General features: G+C 34.5%; 1 protein-coding gene across 1 annotated transcript in view; it reads right to left on the bottom strand.

Annotated features, from left to right (window-relative positions):
* Positions 1-562: 562 nt before the first annotated feature.
* CISD2 (CDGSH iron sulfur domain 2) overlaps positions 563-18,800 on the bottom strand; it is a 30,138-nt gene continuing 11,900 nt past the window's right edge. Inside the window, exons 2-3 of the mRNA XM_044681322.1 lie at positions 2,752-2,966; positions 563-1,611 (exon numbers count right to left, since the gene is read on the bottom strand). Coding sequence (XP_044537257.1) covers positions 1,522-1,611; positions 2,752-2,966 — 305 coding nt within the window. The 3' untranslated portion in view covers positions 563-1,521. The remainder of the gene's footprint in view (positions 1,612-2,751; positions 2,967-18,800) is intronic.

The raw sequence follows: 18,800 nt of genomic DNA, 5'->3' as shown, positions 1-18,800 counted from the left end.
GAACAGAATTGGGAGCTCAATTTCTACAATAACAACATTATAAAGAAAAACAACTTTGAAAAACTTCTGTACAATAATATGATAAATCATGATTCCAGGAGAGCAAAGATGAATCGCATTACCCAATGCAAAAATAAAAAGTAGGCAACACAGCTGTGGGAATTTGTTTTCTTGAACTATTTATTGGAAGGATTTTATTTTTCTTTGCTCTTTATATATGTTATGTTCAACTGTGGAGAAAGGAGGGAGAAATAACAAATGCTTGTAAAAACACTATTATAAATTCAATAAACACACACACACACACACACACACACACACACACACACACACACACACACAACCTCATTGGGTCACAGTAAATGAGCGTGATTCAGCACAAACCTATTATCACTCCTGAAAAAAAATTTTTTTTATGCTTGGTCAATAGCATTTTCTTCACATATAACTAAATGAATTGAATGTACTGAACATTTATTGCCAGATACTATTTTAAATCAATAAATAATCCAGAGTATATAGAAATTAATAACCTTATAGAGAATTAATAAAGTAATAGTCCTTTTTTGTAATTTCTCCAATAAAAATTTATTTTTTTCATTTTCTTTATCAACTTCTTTAGGACAGAATCATTTTTCTGTGATATTACATTATAATTTCAGATTTTTTTATGTTTCTCCACAAAAATCACAGTTCCAAATTTTAAAAAAAATCCTAAAATGTTCCTTCCTGATTCTTATTAAGACAGTAGTTCTGGCTCCTGCCTACCTTCAGTAGCTCATGATATTATCAGACCAATTTTTATTTAAAGAATCTCCTTAGAGAAATGCTTTTGTAAACCAAAGAATCTTTGTTTTAATGCAGATAACAACCCCTTAAGTTATTTGTATTTTTTTAAATCCTGTTTCATTTAGTTCCTAAACTAGAACCCATATTGCACCAGAATCTCCTTAAAGCAAAGAATTTATCTTTATCCCATTTACCTATGACATTGCTATCATGGGATGACTGAATTGATACATGTTGAGCTACAACATATTTTCTTATTCATATAAAGATTGAAAAAAAATTCAAGTAAAGTACATAAGTGTTTGAAAAGTATGTATTTTACACTGCCAAAAATAAAAGGAGTTCTGTAGATGTTGAAAACAATGATATCACATCACAGATAAATAATTTTAGGAACATTACAGAAATCTTAGACCAACAATCTGTTAAAAATCAAGCTCAAGAGTATGATTTTATTGCTGTAACACAAAGCAATTATTTTATAATAAAAAGATCTGTTCTGTTTTTAAGACCTACATAAATATGATTCTTCTAGATATACAAAGTATCAAATATAAAACAAGTGTAGGAAGAAAAACTACATGGCAGAAATAATTATCAAATCAACAAGATTCATTAAAACTACTAGAGATACCATTTAGGCCATTCAAAGGCACTTATAGACACAAATGATTGAAAAATACAATATAGTATGAGTTTACACTACAGAAATGAATGCAATTAGTCCAACACTCATACTTCTTTCTTCTTCAGTATTAGAGGACCCACATTATCTCCTGTTAATTCATTGTGTTTATTATGTGACCCATCACAAGCAGGAAACTAGAAAGGGAAAAAATTAAAAGTGTTATTATTCAAAACACAAGATCTAATCAACTTAAATACTGACTAAACCGAATAAAAAATACTGATTTTAAAAAGTGATTATCAAGTACTTCTCTAACCAAAATACTATCTGACACAACAAAAAAGTTTCTGATACTACTTACAGCCTTTCTTTTTTAGTATCTCAAACCAAGCAATTAAACAATTAAATCATTATTTGTTGAAATTTTGTCTTAAATCTTAAAAAGTTTCACATTAGGCAAAAGATAGGTTAACAGAAAGTCAGTGCAAACTCCTAATAATTTTATATTGCAACTTTAAATTAAAAACTATCTCAGAACATATTTATTACATTGTTTGGGTCCAATCACCAGGAACTCAAGTTTCTACTGCCAGACAATCATTATCCAAGTAACAAAAGAAGATGATGAAAGATTGTCAACTGGAAGTAATACTGATGGCTTCAAACAAATCATTTTTTTCTTTTAAAAATATAACTATATAGGGGGCAGCTGGGTAGCTCAGTGGATTGAGAGCCAGGCCTAGAGATGGGAGGTCCTAGGTTCAAATCCGGCCTCAGCCACTTCCCAGCTGTGTGACCCTGGGCAAGTCACTTGACCCCCATTGCCTACCCTTACCACTCTTCTACCTATAAGTCAATACACAGAAGTTAAAGGGTTTAAAATAAAAAAAAAATCTATAAAAATATAACTATAATTATCAGCATATTAATATAATTATTGATATATGTAGCATGTGTATCACATTGATATGATTAATTATATGGCATATACAAATAATATGCTTATTTAATTATAAATATGTAATAAATACTTTTAAATGAGAGGAAATATTATTATAGATCTTCTAAACCAGTTTAAATTTTGATTCTAAACAAAGTTTAGTAACTTCCACAAATTTTCACTGAAAATAGCTCACCAATCTTTTCCATTGCTCTATTATTCAAGAATACAGCTGTTTTAAAAACACAAATATATAAATATTGAAAAATGGATAAATTTTTAAAATATCACAAGAAATTTTCCTACATATGGAAGAAATCCAAATTTTGATTTAGGGAAGTAAGTGCCACAACTGCAAAGAATTTTAGTGTTTATATAGAAATAAGCATCTTACCGTCTTAGACCTCCAACATCTGCAGTAAGCAGCTTTAGTAAGACACAAATCTTCAATGTTTATTTCATTCACTACTTTTGGATTTTCCTTCTGAATCTTGAGATTAATCAAGCTATCTTTCTGTTGTTTTTTCTTGGGGAGGAAAGGACGAACTGCAAGGTATCCTAGCAGTGCAAGTACACCCAGGAACGGTAATAAACGAAGCCATTCTGAAACTAAATACATACAAATTTATTAAGCCCTGCAGTGCACCATCTTTTAAATCAGGTGCAAACTGATGCATAAATTAAGGAAACCACATCCTACACAATGAGGATGGGATGTTGTTTCAAAGGGCTAATCACATTCAATTATCACTGGAAACTAAGGTAAAAATTTACTTATGAACAATAACATCAGAATTAATGCAAAATCTGTATCACTCCTAACCAATGACACCCTGGTGTTCTTAGGTAAAACGAAAGCCCACAGAATATGACTATAAATGAATCCACATTTTTTATCACCTCTATGAAACTAAATTAATATCTGATCAAAAGCATTAGCATTGATCATTTTTAAAAAGTTTTATTAGTCTTTTATTATTTACATCATAAGTTTTTCCCAGTATCCCACTCCCCCAAAATCATCCTATATAACAAACAATATTTTATAAAGAAAAAGTGGAAAAATCCAGGACAACCTATCAATATATGAAAAGTCTGGGAACAAGAACAATATGCAATATCTCACTTCCACGAAGAGATGATTTGAGGATATCCTCTCATTTCTCTTTATTTGATTCACACTTGATTTTTTCTAATTTTGCTACATTTTCTTTTGATTTTTCTGGGCGGGGGGTGTCTGTGTGTGTGTGTTTAATTGTTGTAGTCTTTGTGTCTTGGTCCTGTTCACACAGATATTTCCATTCTTCTCTGTAGTTGTCACATTAAACATTTCTTTTAGTAAAAATTCCGTTACATTCATTGCCACAATGTCTAGCCATTCCCCAATCAACAGGCACCTACTTTGGTTTCCAATCCTTTGCTACCACAGAAAGTATTATATTATACATATTTTGGTGTATATAGGAACTTTCTTCCCATGATAGGCTTCCTTATGTATAAGCCTAGAAATGGAACCTCAAGATCAAAGTATACGGACATTTTAACCACTCTCTTTACATAATTCTGAACTGTACTCCAAAATGATTGTACTAATTCACAGCTTTATCAACAATGCATGTGTGTTTCCATCATCCCACAATCCCACTAATATTAACTATTGCCATTATTTTTGTCATCTCTGCCTATTTGCAAGCTGTGAAGTGAATGAAACCTTAGGGTTGTTTTGATTTGTATTTCTCTTATGAGTGATATGAAGTATTCTTTTCAATGGTTGTTAATAGTTTATAATTCTTCTGAAAACTATTTCTGCATATCCTTTAGCTTTATCTAATAGGAAATGGCGATTAACCTTAAATATGTTTAATTGTTTACATGTCTTGTATACTTAAGCCTTATCAGACAAATATGATACAAAGATATTTTTCCCATTCAATCACTTCCCTTTTTGCCCTGGATGCATTGATTTTTGTTTGTGTAGAAGCTTTTCGATTTCACGAAATCAAAGATAACTGCTTTATTTTTGTAAGTGCCTCTGTCTCTTGTTTGATTAAAAATACATCCCCTGCCCATACCTGTAAGAAGAATATAATGTTGCTCTGCTATTTAAAAAAATTATGGTATTTAATTTCAAGGTCTTAGAAAAATAGAATATATTATGGAATATGATGCTGTTTTTCTATCAGACGACATTTCTGTTTTCCTTGCAGCTTTTATTAAATAGGGAGTTCTTTTTGAAGTAATGTATGTGTTCCAGTTTCTCAAACATGGGGTTATTGAATTAAATCCTTCTTGTTCTCCCTTGTCTGGTCTGTTCTTTGATCTACCTCTATATTTTCTAACCAATACCAGCTGGTTTTGATGACTACTGCTTTATGATATAATGTAAGGTCAGGAAGTATTATACCTTCATACCTATTTCTTTTCATCATTTCCTTTAATATTCTAGATAGTTTTTCCAAATGAATCTTGTTATTGTTCTGTCAAATTCTATCAAAATATCTTCTAAGTTATTTAATTAGTAGAGCATTAAAAGTGTTGGTAATAGTTATGTTTTATTACATTAGCATAGCACAGCCATAAAAGCACAGAATATTCTTTGATAAGGACTTTGTAATTGAAATTATACATCTTTGTGTGTTTTGTTAAGACTGACCCCCCAGATACTTTGTGCATTTTGTAGTTATTTATACAATGGGATTTCTATTCATATTATTGCGTTGTGGATCTTATACAGAAACACTTGATTTTTGAAGATTTATTTTGTAGCTTGCAACTTGGCTCAGTATTTTTGCTGATTTCCTAGAATGCCATCAAACTAAATATGCAAATAAGGACTGTTTTATCTTTTCTTTAGCTATCTTTATGCCTTTAATCTCTTTCATTTGTCTAATTGCTGTTGCTATCATTTAATAGTGGGGAAAGATGGCACCCTCATTTCACTCCTATAAGCGAAGAAAAAAGTTCTAGCATACCCATTGCATTTGGTGCTTGCTTTTGGCTTTAGAGAAATGCTTCTCATAGTATTAAAAAAGATAACTCAAGAAAACTAGATGGCTTGGTGGACAGTCAGGCCTGGAGGTGGGAGATCCTGTGTTCAAATTTGAACTCAAATATTTCCTAGCTGTGTGACCTTGGGCAAGTCACTGAACCCCCCCACTGCCAAGCCCTTACCACTCTTCTGCCTTAGAACTGATATTTAGTATCAATTCTAAAACAGAAGGTAAGGGTTTTGGTTTTCTTAGTTTAAAAAAAAAAAAAGGTCCCTCTTTGCCCAAACTTCATAAGATTTTTATCATAAAATTAGTGGGTCACCAAAATTATACTTTATCAAGGGCTTTTTCTACATCGATTGAGATAATGTGGTTTGGGATGTGGTTTTTAATGTGATAAAGCTAATTGTTTTCCTACTGCTGAAACAGCCTCAGATAAGTCACATTTGGTCATAACGATTTCCTGAATGAATTACTATAGTCTGACAAGATTTGTTAAAAAATTTCAATGGTTTTATTAATTATATAAATCTAAATCTGGTATCATATTAGTAATAATTACACTAATATGTATCTGGTAATCTACAACTGGTATTCATTAATGACATTATATATTCCTTCTGTGTTTTAGCTTTCCCTGGTTTAGATGTTAGGACTATATTTGTCTCATAAAAAAGAGTCTGATAGGGTGAATTTTTGCTCAGTTTCAAATTTGTGTATTATGGTCAACAATTTTAAAAAATAGAATTCTGCAAGGCCATCAAGATAAGGATTTTTTTTGTTTTTTTCTTTTGTGGTTCCATTATACATAATTCTATTTCCTTTTCTGAAATTCGGTTAAGATCTCTATCTGGTCTCCTGTCAGTTTAGGTAATTTTTGAAGGTATTCCTGTACCTTTTTTGTGTTGTCAGTTGTGGAAAATTAATATTGAATTGTAATAATTTTTATTTTACCTTTCAGGTTATGAAGGTCAGCCAGCTTCCAAGATACAGTTTCTCCCTAAAGGTATGAAATGGTGTTATATCCTTCCTTGTTAAGGATTAAGGGCTGGGAGCCATGGTGAAGCCTGATTGACTAAGAACACACTCTTGCTGCCATGTTGGAATGACCTAGGCACATGGTAGGGAAGAAGAGACATGTTGGCATCCTTAAGGCCCACCTCTTTCTGTGATGAGGTGGGGAGGAGCAGTTGGGATCTCTAGGTCCACCTCCTCAGTGGTTGTTTGCCAATCAAAGAGATGTCAAGCATAGAGATGGAGTGATGAGATCACGAGGGCATATATAAGACATGCACCAGGGTTTGCTTGCTCTCTTTTGTCACTCTCTTTGCTAGTACTTTCCTGAGCCCTGCTCTTTTGCTTGAGCTCTATGCCATCTATTCATCTGGAAGAAGTCCACTGGCTAGTTTAGATTGCCTTGAATGGTCAATTAAAAAGTTGACTTAAAATTTAAAAATACCTCCTCTCAAGAACTTCAATTGTTACGCAGTGTTAGCAAATAACTATTTCTAAGTTCTGAGTATTTTTTTTTATCTCTTCTGGTTTTGTTTTGATTTCACCTTGCTAATTTGTATTTAATTTTCTTCATTTAAAAAATCAGATTAGTTAATAGTTTATCAACTTATTCTTTTCCAAGAACCAGCTTTTAATTTTATTTATTTCTAGTTTTATTGGTTTAGAGTTTATTTCTCTTCTAATTTTTAATATCAAGTCTTCTACATGTTTATTGGGGAGGGTTCTAATTTTTTAAAACACTACTCAGTTCATTAATCCTCTTTCAATTTTGTTAATGTATATAGGGATATAACTTTTTCCCATGGAGACTGCTTTGGCTGCATCCCAGAAATGTTGGTATTTTTTTCATCATTATCATTTCCCCTCCACATAATGAATGTTTCTATGATTTGTTCTTTAGTCCACTCATTACTTAGGATTTCATTGTTAGGTAGGTCTCCATTTGAGTCTATGTTTTTGTTTATTGTCCCTGACCCAATAATTGTTTATTGTGTTCTGGTCTTATATATTCACTATTTCTAACTTTACATTTCTTTACAAGATCTCTTTACCTAATAGAGCATCAATTTTTGTAAAAGTTCCATGTGCTGCTGAGAAATATATATATGTATACATATACATATATATATGTATGTATATATATATATATTCTCTTACAGTCCCCTTTAAAGGATGCTATAAGTCTTCTAGCTCTAGTTTCTCTAGCAATTTGTTCAGATGCATATTTTCCCTTTATCTTTGTTAGATTTATGTAAAACCAAGAAGACACTGAAATCTCCTGTCACTATTCTTTTATTATCTGTCTTCCCACAGCTTTATGAATTTGGATGCTAAGGCATTTGGAGTATATAAATTTAATATTGATTCTGTTTTGGTGTCAACAATTCCTTTCAGCATGATGTATTTTCCATGTTTATCCTTTCTTAATTTTTGAATGTTAATTTTTGTTTTGTCAAATGGCATGACTGCTTTTTTTGGATTCATTTGTTGCATAATAAATTTTTCCTTCAGCCCCTCGGTTTTATTCTATGTATGTTTTTTCCATGTGTTTCTTGTAAGCACTAGATTGAGGAGTTTTGCTTTCTCATCCAATCTGTCACTCATTTCCACTTTATTGGATTGTTTAAAATTTCCTGGGGGCAGCTGGGTAGCTCAGTGGAGTGAGAGTCAGGCCTAGAGACAGGAGGTCCTAGGTTCAAATCTGGCCTCAGCCACTTCCCAGCTGTGTGACCCTGGGCAAGTCACTTGACCCCCATTGCCCACCCTTACCAATCTTCCAACTATTAGACAATACACCGAAGTACAAGGGTTTAAAAAAAAATTCCACATTTAAGGCTATGAATTAGTTTTATATTTTCCTCTGTCTCCAATGCCGGATTTTTTTTCAAGTTATTATTTCCCCACCTCTTCTACTATAAACACAGTACTATGGCTCTCCAGTCATCTTTGCAATTTTTTTTTTAAGATTGCTCTATTCCCAACAGACCTTTTCTTCTTATCCCTAATCCTCTTTCCCTTTAGATTTGTTTTTTAGTTCCTTTTTCTTTACCACTTTTATCAGGTTAATCTTCCTCTCTTTCCCTCTGCCCCTTTCAAATAGAATCCCTCTTCCTCCTCCTTTTCAACTCCCTTTATGCCTATATTCAATCAGATTGAAGTGAAATTCATTTTACTCCCATAACATTTCTTCTCTCCATTCACATGACCACTAACTAGTTCAGACCGACACCACCTCTTGCTTGGACTACTATAGTAGCCTCTTATTTGGTCACCTTGTAGAGAAATAGGATTTATCTTAGCTAGCAGAGAGAGCAGACTGGCTGGCAAGAGAACTTAGAATCTTGTCACAGGGACTCACACAGTGACTCTGGAGGCTGACAGTTGGGTTCGGAGCAGCTGTCGGGGAGAGCCTGTTTCTTTTGGGGAGCTATATACTCTGGAGTTTTCCTTGGATTTGGGCATTACAGCCAAGTAATTCATTCAGTCAAGACCAATGAAGTTGTAGGATGAGAAGTATATTTATCTGGTGTGGTAGACACATACAGATTATCCCATCTCCCTCACCTCACCTGTGGATTTTATCTTGCTGTGTATGCTGATTATCCTGAGACCAGCTGTGACATCCTGAGACCAGCCAAGGACATCTTTGTGAGATCTCCTTACCTCTGTCAAGCCAGATTGCCTTGCTTTAGGCAATCTGATCATAGATTTAGTTTAGTGTAGTCTGTGTCCATCCCTCTATCCCCTGGTAGGTTTCACTAGACCTGAGTGTTAGTTTTCCTACTTCCCTTCACTCCCCATCCCAATTTTGTTATTAAACCCTTTTATACAGACCTTCCTTGTTTCTCCTCCTTTCCCAGACAAACCTGGCACCTAACTGACATCAAGAACCCTCTGTGTTAAACCCAGCTAATTCTCCTGGTGGTGGTGTCCCTCTCTACTCCATTTCCCCATTTCTCACCTTACCCAAAGCCACCTAGGAGTTATTCACCCACAGATATTTATTATTATTCTAATACCATTCACATGACCACTACCTAGTTCAGGCCTACACCACCTCTTGCTTGTACTACTACAGTAGCCTCTTACTTGGTCACCTTGCTGTTGGACTCTTTTCTCTCCAATCTTTCTTCTATAAAGCTGTTAAAATAATCTTCATAAAGCCTAGTTCTGACCATGTGATGAGTCTGCTTAAAAACTTTCAGTAAATCACCATTGTAGTTCTAGCATTAAATATAAACCACTGCTCAGTCTGAGAGAAACTCTATAATTTGGTTCCAATCCACCTTTCTATAACTTCCCTTCACACAGTACACCTTCCCATCAAACTAGTCGGCTAGCTTATCTCTAATCTCAACATTCCATATTTTCTCTTGATGCATTTAGCATCACATATACAAATTCCCCCATTTCCAGCACATTTCTTATGTCTTCCTGTCACATGTTTACATTTCCTTATGATTCACTTCAGGTACTATGAGATTCATTCTTGCATTACATCTTATTTACTTATTTGTGTACATATTGCATCCACCAAGGGTAAGCTATGAAAACTGGAAGTCTTTGGATTCAAAGTACAGTCCTTTTATAAAGAGGTATTTAGAAGATTTAAATTAAATTGAAGTTGAATTAAAATAAATGAGAGACACACCATTCCTTACTTTGGTATTCACTCAATAAGCAGCTGAGTATCTATATCAAGTCCTATGCTAGGCATCATGGGAGGAAAAAAAATGGATGACAGTCTAACAGGGGAACAACAATGAAGTAGTATATAATTCCACTTCATATGTATTTGCTGAGCACCAACTATGTGCATAGCATTTTGTTGGGTACCAGGGTGAGGGGCGCACAAAGTCTAAAACACCATTCCTGTGCTTCAACATCTTACATCCTAGTTGGGGAAACAAAACTGATACACATTCATTTTCATTCAAATCACTAAATCTTCCTTTGTGGGAGAGGGGAAGAATAGATGGTCTTATCTTGTATAACATGGAAATATAACAGCTACTCATGAGGCCCAATCCCACTACTAATCAGCTTGGCAGTATTGATCTGTTCCATTTTGCTCTTCCCTGGGCAGCTTGGTGGTTTATATTCCCAAAGATTCATCATACTGCTGCCCACTTGATAAAGCTGAGTCTTTTGCAGCTTAGAACTCAAGAGCTCAAACAATGTGCAAGCACCAGGCTCCCCCGTATCAGAGACTACACTTGGGTGCCACCATACTTGGCCTAATGGGTACTCATTGTGAAAGCAGCTATGCAGGTATAGCGGAAAGGGCATTGGATTTGGAGACAAATAATGTCTTTTTTCAAATGCAAGCTCTGCTACTTATTATCTGCATGATCTTGGCTAAGTCACGTAAGCATTTTATACTGTACCTCAGTTTCCTCATCCATAAAATGGAGGTGGTACCTATATTACTCGTCACATGAGGCTGTTGTGAGGATCAATGAGATAATGAATGCACAGTAAAATGTAGACCATAAACTGCTATATAAATGTCATATTTTTAAAGTTTGAATTTATTACTCCATATAAACATGTGCTATTAAAGAGACAAGAGTTGATCATCTGTAAAAATCTTGTTTAAAATGAATAAATTGCATGTAAGGATGGACCTGACAGAAACTGGAATATAAGGTGACTCAGTGGAGAAAAACTACAATAAACATCTGATAGATGGTTAAGCCACTTAACTACTTCAAACTTTAATATCTTCAAATACAAAATATATTATTTAATGCTATAGGTAATAGGTAATATTCTTAAAGTATTATGAAATATTATAATATACTCACTAACTGGCATAATATTTTTGTACAGAAATGCAGCCATATATCTATCATAGTAGTTATGAAACTATTCCTGCTATTTGAACCAATCACCTCATTACTAGGCTTACAAATGAAATATAGTATTAAAAGAAAAACAAACACACAACTATCTATATAAAAATTTTCAATGAAGTTTTATTTACAATAGCAAATAAATGGAAACTACCTTAGATCAAACCATAGTATAAGAATGAAGAAATGACAAATGAGTAATAATGGATAATTTTAAAAATAAATTATAATTTGGAACACAAGCTTTATGCATGAATATATTTATTTGATTACATTTGTTGATGGTTACTAAGTTTAGAATAAAGCAAATTCTTACCTAAAACAATAATATCTCATATCTGCATGTTATTTTTCATTTAGGAATCTCCCTAAACATTAACTTACTATTAAACATATTTGAAAAAAAAAAAAAAAGTTAAGCAACCTACAAAGTTAACCAAACAAAACAGGTTGAAAAAGCAGGTACAAAATCTGGAACTCTCTCATAAACTGAATACACTATAACTTATCTAAGATATAAGTAGATGAAATGATATTATGACTCATTAAACTATCTCAGCAAATAACTAGTTTCTGAAAAGCTTTAAACTAATTTTCGTCAAAAACACTGAATGTTATTCTTTGTTATACAACAGGGAGAAACTTTGCAGTTCCTGGTATATAATTAATAGGCATTTAATAAGTGTCTGTTGATTGGTCATTTAGAAAACAGAAAACTTAAGAGAATCTCATTACAAATGTGCTGGTCATAAAATTCAACTTAATTATATTACTACTGTAATGGAAAAACAATATCCTTGGGCATAACCTCTCTGGCTGTTACTGCATCTGCAAAATGAGGAAAGATGATGAGGGATCGTAAGAATATTCCAGATGATGACTGAGGGAACAAGGAGCATTTATTCTGGAAAAGTGAAGATTTAGGAGAGGCATAATAGCTATCTTCGAATATTTGGAAGATTATCTTAAAGTAAGATTAGACTTATTCTGCTTGGCCCCTAAAAGCAAAATTAGGAATTATAAGTTACAAAATGGTAAATTTAGGCTTGACTTAAGGCTACCTAATGTTTAGAGCTACATAAAAGTTGAATAAGTAACCCATAGTAAGAAAGGATAAAAACAAGCATTTAAAAGGATTAATGTTAAGCACCATGCAAACAGCTTTATAAATACTATCTCATCTGACCTTCACAACAACCCTGTGAGGTAGGTGTTATTATCATTCCCATTTTACAGTTGAGGAGACAGAGAATGTAAATGACTTGCCTGTGGTCACCCAAGTGTCTGAGGCCACATTTGAACTCGGATCTTCTTGACTTCAAGCCAATCAATCCACCATGCCACTAGTTTGCCTCTGTACCACCCTGAGAAATAGTGGATTCCCCTTCATGAAAAGTTTTTAAACAAAAAACATTTAAACAACCACTTCTTGGATGTGCTTTGGTTGTATATAGGGGATATTTTTCCAGGAAGAGTTTGGATCAGATTATCTCGGAGGTTCTGTCAAATTTTTAAAGTCTATAATTCTGTAATTCAGACAAAAATAGTGAAATCAGAAGCAGCAGGTTTAGGGAAGAAATAATAAAGGTCAATTATGGACAATGTGTGTGGTTTTTAAGACTTCTTTGATTTTTGTTGGGCTTAATTTCCTAACTGCAAGAACTCCCAGGCAACTCTTAATTCTAATGAATTCTTATCTCTTATCTTATCCTGGGGAATATCCACATTAAGAAGCAGGTAAAGTTGGGAGGGGATGTGGCAAAATTGGGACATTAATGCATTGCTGGTGGAGTTGTGAATTAAACCGACCATTCTGGATGGCAATTTGGAACTATGCCCAAAGAGCTTTAAAAGACTGCCGGCCGTTTGATCCAGCCATACCACTGTTGGGTTTATACCCTAAAGAGATAAGGAAAAAGACTTGTACAAAAATATTTATAGCTGCACTCTTTGTGGTGGTAAAAAATTGGAAAATAAGGGGATGCCCTGCGATTGGGGAATGGCTGAACAAACTGTGGTATATGCTAGTGATAGAATATTATTGTGCTAAAAGGAATAATGAACTGGAGGAATTCCATGTGAACTGGAGAGACCTCCAGGAATTGATGCAGAGTGAAAGGAGCAGAACCAAGAGGGTCTTATACACAGAGATGGATACACTATGGCATAATCAAATGTAATGGAATTCTCTACTAGCAGCAATGCAATGACCCAGGACAATTCTGAGGGACTTATGAGAAAGAACGCTATCCACATCCAGAAAAGAACTGTGGGAGTAGAAACACAGAAAAAAAAACTGTTTGATCACATGGTTCATTGGGGACATGACTGGGGATATAGACTCTAAACAATCACAGTAGTGCAAATAATAATAATATGGAAATAGGTTTTGATCAATGATAGATGTAAAACCCTGTGAAACTGCTTGTTGGCTACAGAAGGGGGATGGGAAGAGGGGAGAGAGAACATGAATCATGTAACCATGGAAAAATATCCTTAATTAATTAATTGAAGTATGAAGTAGTATAGAAAGCGCGCGCATGCGCGCGCACACACACACACACACACACACACACACAAAAGAAGCAGATAAGAAAAGAGTGAAGGAAACAGAGGCAGTTAGGAAAGCTAAAGGGCAACCAAGAGTATAAAGTCTCTGAAGCCAACAGAGTAAAAAGAATACAGTAGGAGAGGGATATTCAACAACTGTCAAAAGGCATGAGAGCTTTTTGACAGAAGCATGAGACAAAAGCATGAAAGGTTTTTTGACAGAACTGAAAAATGGTCTCTTCATAGTTTATGAAATCACTATGACTGTTGAGAGGATGGTTTTGGATATAATGGCACAGTTGAGAAGAAAACAGCAAGAAACTAGAAGCATCAAATACACAGAAGGATGGAACTGCAAGAAAATGGGATCAAAGAGCCCAAAATAAAAAGCCTTTTTAAGATTGGGGAGCCTGGAATGTGTTTACAAGTGGATGGTAAAGAGTCAGTGATCATAAAGGAACCGATGTATGAGAAAGAGATAATGCCTGCCTGAACAAAGTTCTGGAAAAGGTGAAAGGATATAGGATCCAACAAAATAGAGAGACTATCTTAATGAGGAGGAGAGAGAACCCTTCAGTGCCTAGAAGAAAGGCAAAATAAGAAGGCAGGAAATTTTCCAGTCATGATGGAATCTTGAGTAAGAGGCAAGACAGCCCAACATCAAAACTCATTCTGGAGAAATCCAAATAATTATTAGGAAATCCACTGTTTTGTATCAACAAATTATATTGTTATGTCAACAATACTTGATCAACTCATATCAAAAAGCAAACCATTAGTTTCCCAGAGTACTTGGAAACTGGGAAACACACAAAACCTGGAAAACTGCCTCCAGAATTAAGAAGGGAAGAAACTCTCCTAAGAAAGCCTTAAGTTGGTTGGAAACCCAAGCAGGTAGGATCAGGACTCTTGATTCATGCTGTGTGCTTACAGATCACATTCTGATTCAATAGTCTAGGCCCAGGGATGATGCCCTAAGATTCCCGAAAGGAACCTGAATCTCCCAGCCCTACAAACCTCAGAGATTCAGGAAGGCTTACCCTCAAGAAGTGAAGCATAAGGTTAAGAGAACAACACATCTGACCAAGACCAAGCAGGGGCAACCATCACACCCAAAATGCAGTTAGGTTTGGAGTCTAGATCTTGCACAAAACTACAATTCAGGAACTAAGGCTAGAATGAAGAGTAAACAGACTAAAATAATTATGAGATCCAAAAAATCTAACCTAGAAGGGAAAAATAATTCCCTTAACTGTAAGCAGAAAATCAAAGGAAAAATAGATTTTCCAAAAGGAATGCATAAATAACTAGAAATAACAAAACAAGGGATTTTAAAAATGAAATTTAAACCTCTGTTGGAAAGAACTTAAAGGAGAATAAATAGCCTAGGAAAGAAAGAAGTAAAATTCATTCCCATATTAGACTCCTAAAAATTAGAATTGTCCAAAAGGAAATCAATAATTCCATGAGACAGAAATACTAGCACAAAATCAAAAGCTTGAAAAAGTAAAAGAAAATCTAAGATATTTGCTATTAAATGATAGAAAGAATACACATATCACTTCCTATAAGAAACCTCAAAATAAAAACTCTAGGAATGTCATAGTCAAAATATAAAGCTTCAGTGTCAAACAGAAATACTTCAATCAGAGAGAAAAGTTTTAAGTACTAAGAAACCACAGTCAGGATTATATGAAGAACAGGCGACTTCTACCATAAATGAGAGGAATTAAAATTCCTAGAATATTGTATTCCAAAAGGAAAAAGATGAAGGCTCATAATCAAGAATAATTTGGGGTGAGTTGGGTGGCTCAGAGAACCGGGCCCAGAGACAGGAGGTCTTAGGTTCTAATCTGGCTTCAGACACTTCCTTGCTGTGTGACCCTGGGCAAATCACTATTGCCTAGCCCTTACCACTCTTCCGCCTTAGAAACAATGAAGTATTGATTCTAAGACAGAAGGTAAGAGTTTAAAAAAATAAAAAGAATTTGCCATACTATAGCAAACAATAATTCCCCTTGAGTTGAAGAGAGAATTCAACTTAGAAAAGCAAACATAAGACATAAGAGAAACCCAGAGAGGTAAATGTGTATAAACAATCAGAAGGGACTACAAGATGATGAAGTATGAACATTCTAACACAGGGGTCAGCAACGTATGGCTCTTTCTGCAGGACCCAAAAAGTCAATATTTTTTCAAGCGCTGTTACAGGAGCGTGCACTGTGAGCACTGTATGGCTCTCACGAAATTACATTTTTAAAAATGTGGCATTTATGGCTCTAATGGCCAAAAAGGTTGCCGACCCCTGTTTTAATAGGAGAAAGAGTGCTTGTTCAGAACCTTAGTGTCTGGAAGGTACAAAGTTAAATACAGAGAAAAAGAGATCATGGGATGGATTAGCTCTGTTCTAAAAGTTTAAAAAGGGGAAATAAAAAAGAAGAAATATATTAATGTAAAAAAGAGAGAAAAGGGAATGGAATTTAACATTTCTCATAAAAAAGGTTCACTAAATCCCTGGACTTTTTTTTTTTAAACATTTATTAATATTCATTTTTAACATGGTTACATGATTCATGCTCCTACTTTCCCCTTCACCCCTCTCTCCCCCCATCCATGGCCGATGCACATTTCCACTGGTTTTAACATGTGTCCTTAATCAAGACCTATTACCAAATTGTTGATAGTTGCATTGGTGTGGTAGTTTCGAGTCTACATCCCCAGTCATGTCCGCCTCAACCCATGCGTTCAAGCAGTTGTTTTTCTTATATGTTTCCTCTCCTGCAGTTCTTCCTCTGAATGTGGGTAGTGTTCTTTACCATAAATCCCTCAGAACTGTCCTGTGTCATTGCATTGCTGCTGGTACAGAAGTCCATTACATTCGATTTTACCATAGTATATCAGTCTCTGTGTACAATGTTCTTCTGGTTCTGCTCCTTTCACTCTGTTATCAGTTCCTGGAGGTATTCCCAGTTCACATGGAATTCCTCCAGTTTATTATTCCTTTGAGCACAGTAGTATTCCATCACCAACATACACCACAATTTGTTCAGCCATTCCCCAATTGAAGGACATACCCTCCATTTCCAGTTCTTTGCCACCACAAAAAGCCATTCCCCAATTGAAGGACATACCCTCCATTTCCAGTTCTTTGCCACCACAAAAAGCACAGCTATAAATATTTTCGTACAAGTCTGTTTATTTATGATCTCTTTGGGGTACAAACCCAACAATGGCATGGCTGGATCAAAGGGCAGGTATTATTTTATAGCCCTTTGAACATAGCTCCAAATTGCCAGCCAGAATGGTTGGATCAGTTCACAACTCCACCAGCAATGCATTAATGTCCCAATTTTGCCACATCCCCTCCAGGATTCATTACTCTCCCCTTCTTTCATTTTAGCAAATCTGCTAGGTGTGAGGTGGTACCTCAGAGTTGTTTTGATTTGCATTTCTCTAATTATTAGAGATTCAGAACACTTTCTCATGTGCTTATTGATACTTTTGATTTCTTTAACTGAAAATTGCCTATTCATGTCTCTTGCCCATTTATCAATTGGGGAATGGCTTGATTTTTTTATACAATTGCTTTAACTCCTTGTATATTTAAGTAATTAGACCCCTGTCAGAGTTTTTCGTTATAAAGATTTTTTCCCAATTTGTTGTTTCCCTTCTGATTTTGACTACATTGTTTTTGTTTGTACAAAAGCTTTTTAGCTTAATATAATCATAACCATTTAATTAACATTTTGTAATTTTCTCTAACTCTTGCTTGGTTTTAAAATCTTTCCTTTCCCAGAGATCTGACAGGTATACTATTCTGTGTTCACTTAACTTATTTATAGTTTCCCTCTTTATATTCAAGTCATTCACCCATTCTGAAGTTATCTTGGTATAGGGTGTGAGATGTTGATCTAAACCTAATCTCTCCCATATTGTTATCCAAATTTCCCAGCAGTTTTTCTCAAATAGTGGGTTCATGTCCCAAAAGTTGGGCTCTTTGGGTTTATCATACACTGTCTTGCTGATGTCTTTAACCCCAATTCTATTCCACTGATCCTCCCTTCTGTCTCTTAGCCAGTACCATATTGTTTTGATGACTGCTGCTTTATAGTATAATTTAATATCTGGTACTGCTAGGCCCCCTTCCTTCACATTTTTTTTTTCATTATTTCCCTTGATATTCTTAATCTTTTGTTATTCCAAATGAAATTTGTTATAGTTTTTCCTAATTCAGTAAAGAAGTTTTTTGGTAGTTTGATAGGTATGGCGCTAAACAGGTAAATTAATTTAGGTAGAATGGTCATTTTTATTATGTTATCTTGTCCTACCCATGAGCAATTAATGGCTTTCCAATTGTTGAGATCCAGTTTTATTTGTTTGGAAAGTGTTTTGTAGTTGTTTTCATATAATTGCTGTGTTTGTTTTGGTAGATAGATTCCTAAATATTTTATATTGTCTAGGGTGATTTTAAATGGTGTTTCTCTTTCTACCTCTTGCTGCTCTAATGTCTTGGAAATATATAGAAATGCTGATGATTTATGTGCATTTATTTTGTATCCTGCAACTTTGCTAAAGTTGTTGATTATTTCTACAAGCTTCTTAGTTGATTCTCTAGGATTTTTTAAGTATACCATCATATCATCTGCAAAGAGTGATAGCTTAGTCTCCTCATTGCCTATTTTGATACCTTCAATTTCTTTTTTCTTCTCTAATTGCTACTGCTAGTGTTTCTAGTACTATGTTGAATTATAGAGGTGATAATGGGCATCCTTGTTTCACTCCTGATCTTACTGGGAAGGCTTCTAATTTATCCCCATTGCATATGATGCTTGTTGATGGTTTTAGGTATATACTGTTTATTATTTTTAGGAAAGGTCCTTCTATTTCTATACTTTTCAGTGTTTTCAATAGGAATGGATGCTGTATTTTGTCAAAGGCTTTTTCAGCATCTATTGAGATAATAATGTGATTTTTGTTTGTTAGAGTGTTGATATGGTCAATTATGTGGATGGTTTTCCTAATGTTGAACCATC

Source organism: Gracilinanus agilis, chromosome 6 (assembly GCF_016433145.1).
Source record: "Gracilinanus agilis isolate LMUSP501 chromosome 6, AgileGrace, whole genome shotgun sequence".
NCBI lineage: Eukaryota > Metazoa > Chordata > Mammalia > Didelphimorphia > Didelphidae > Gracilinanus > Gracilinanus agilis.
This window is presented reverse-complemented; position numbering and strand designations above follow the sequence as displayed.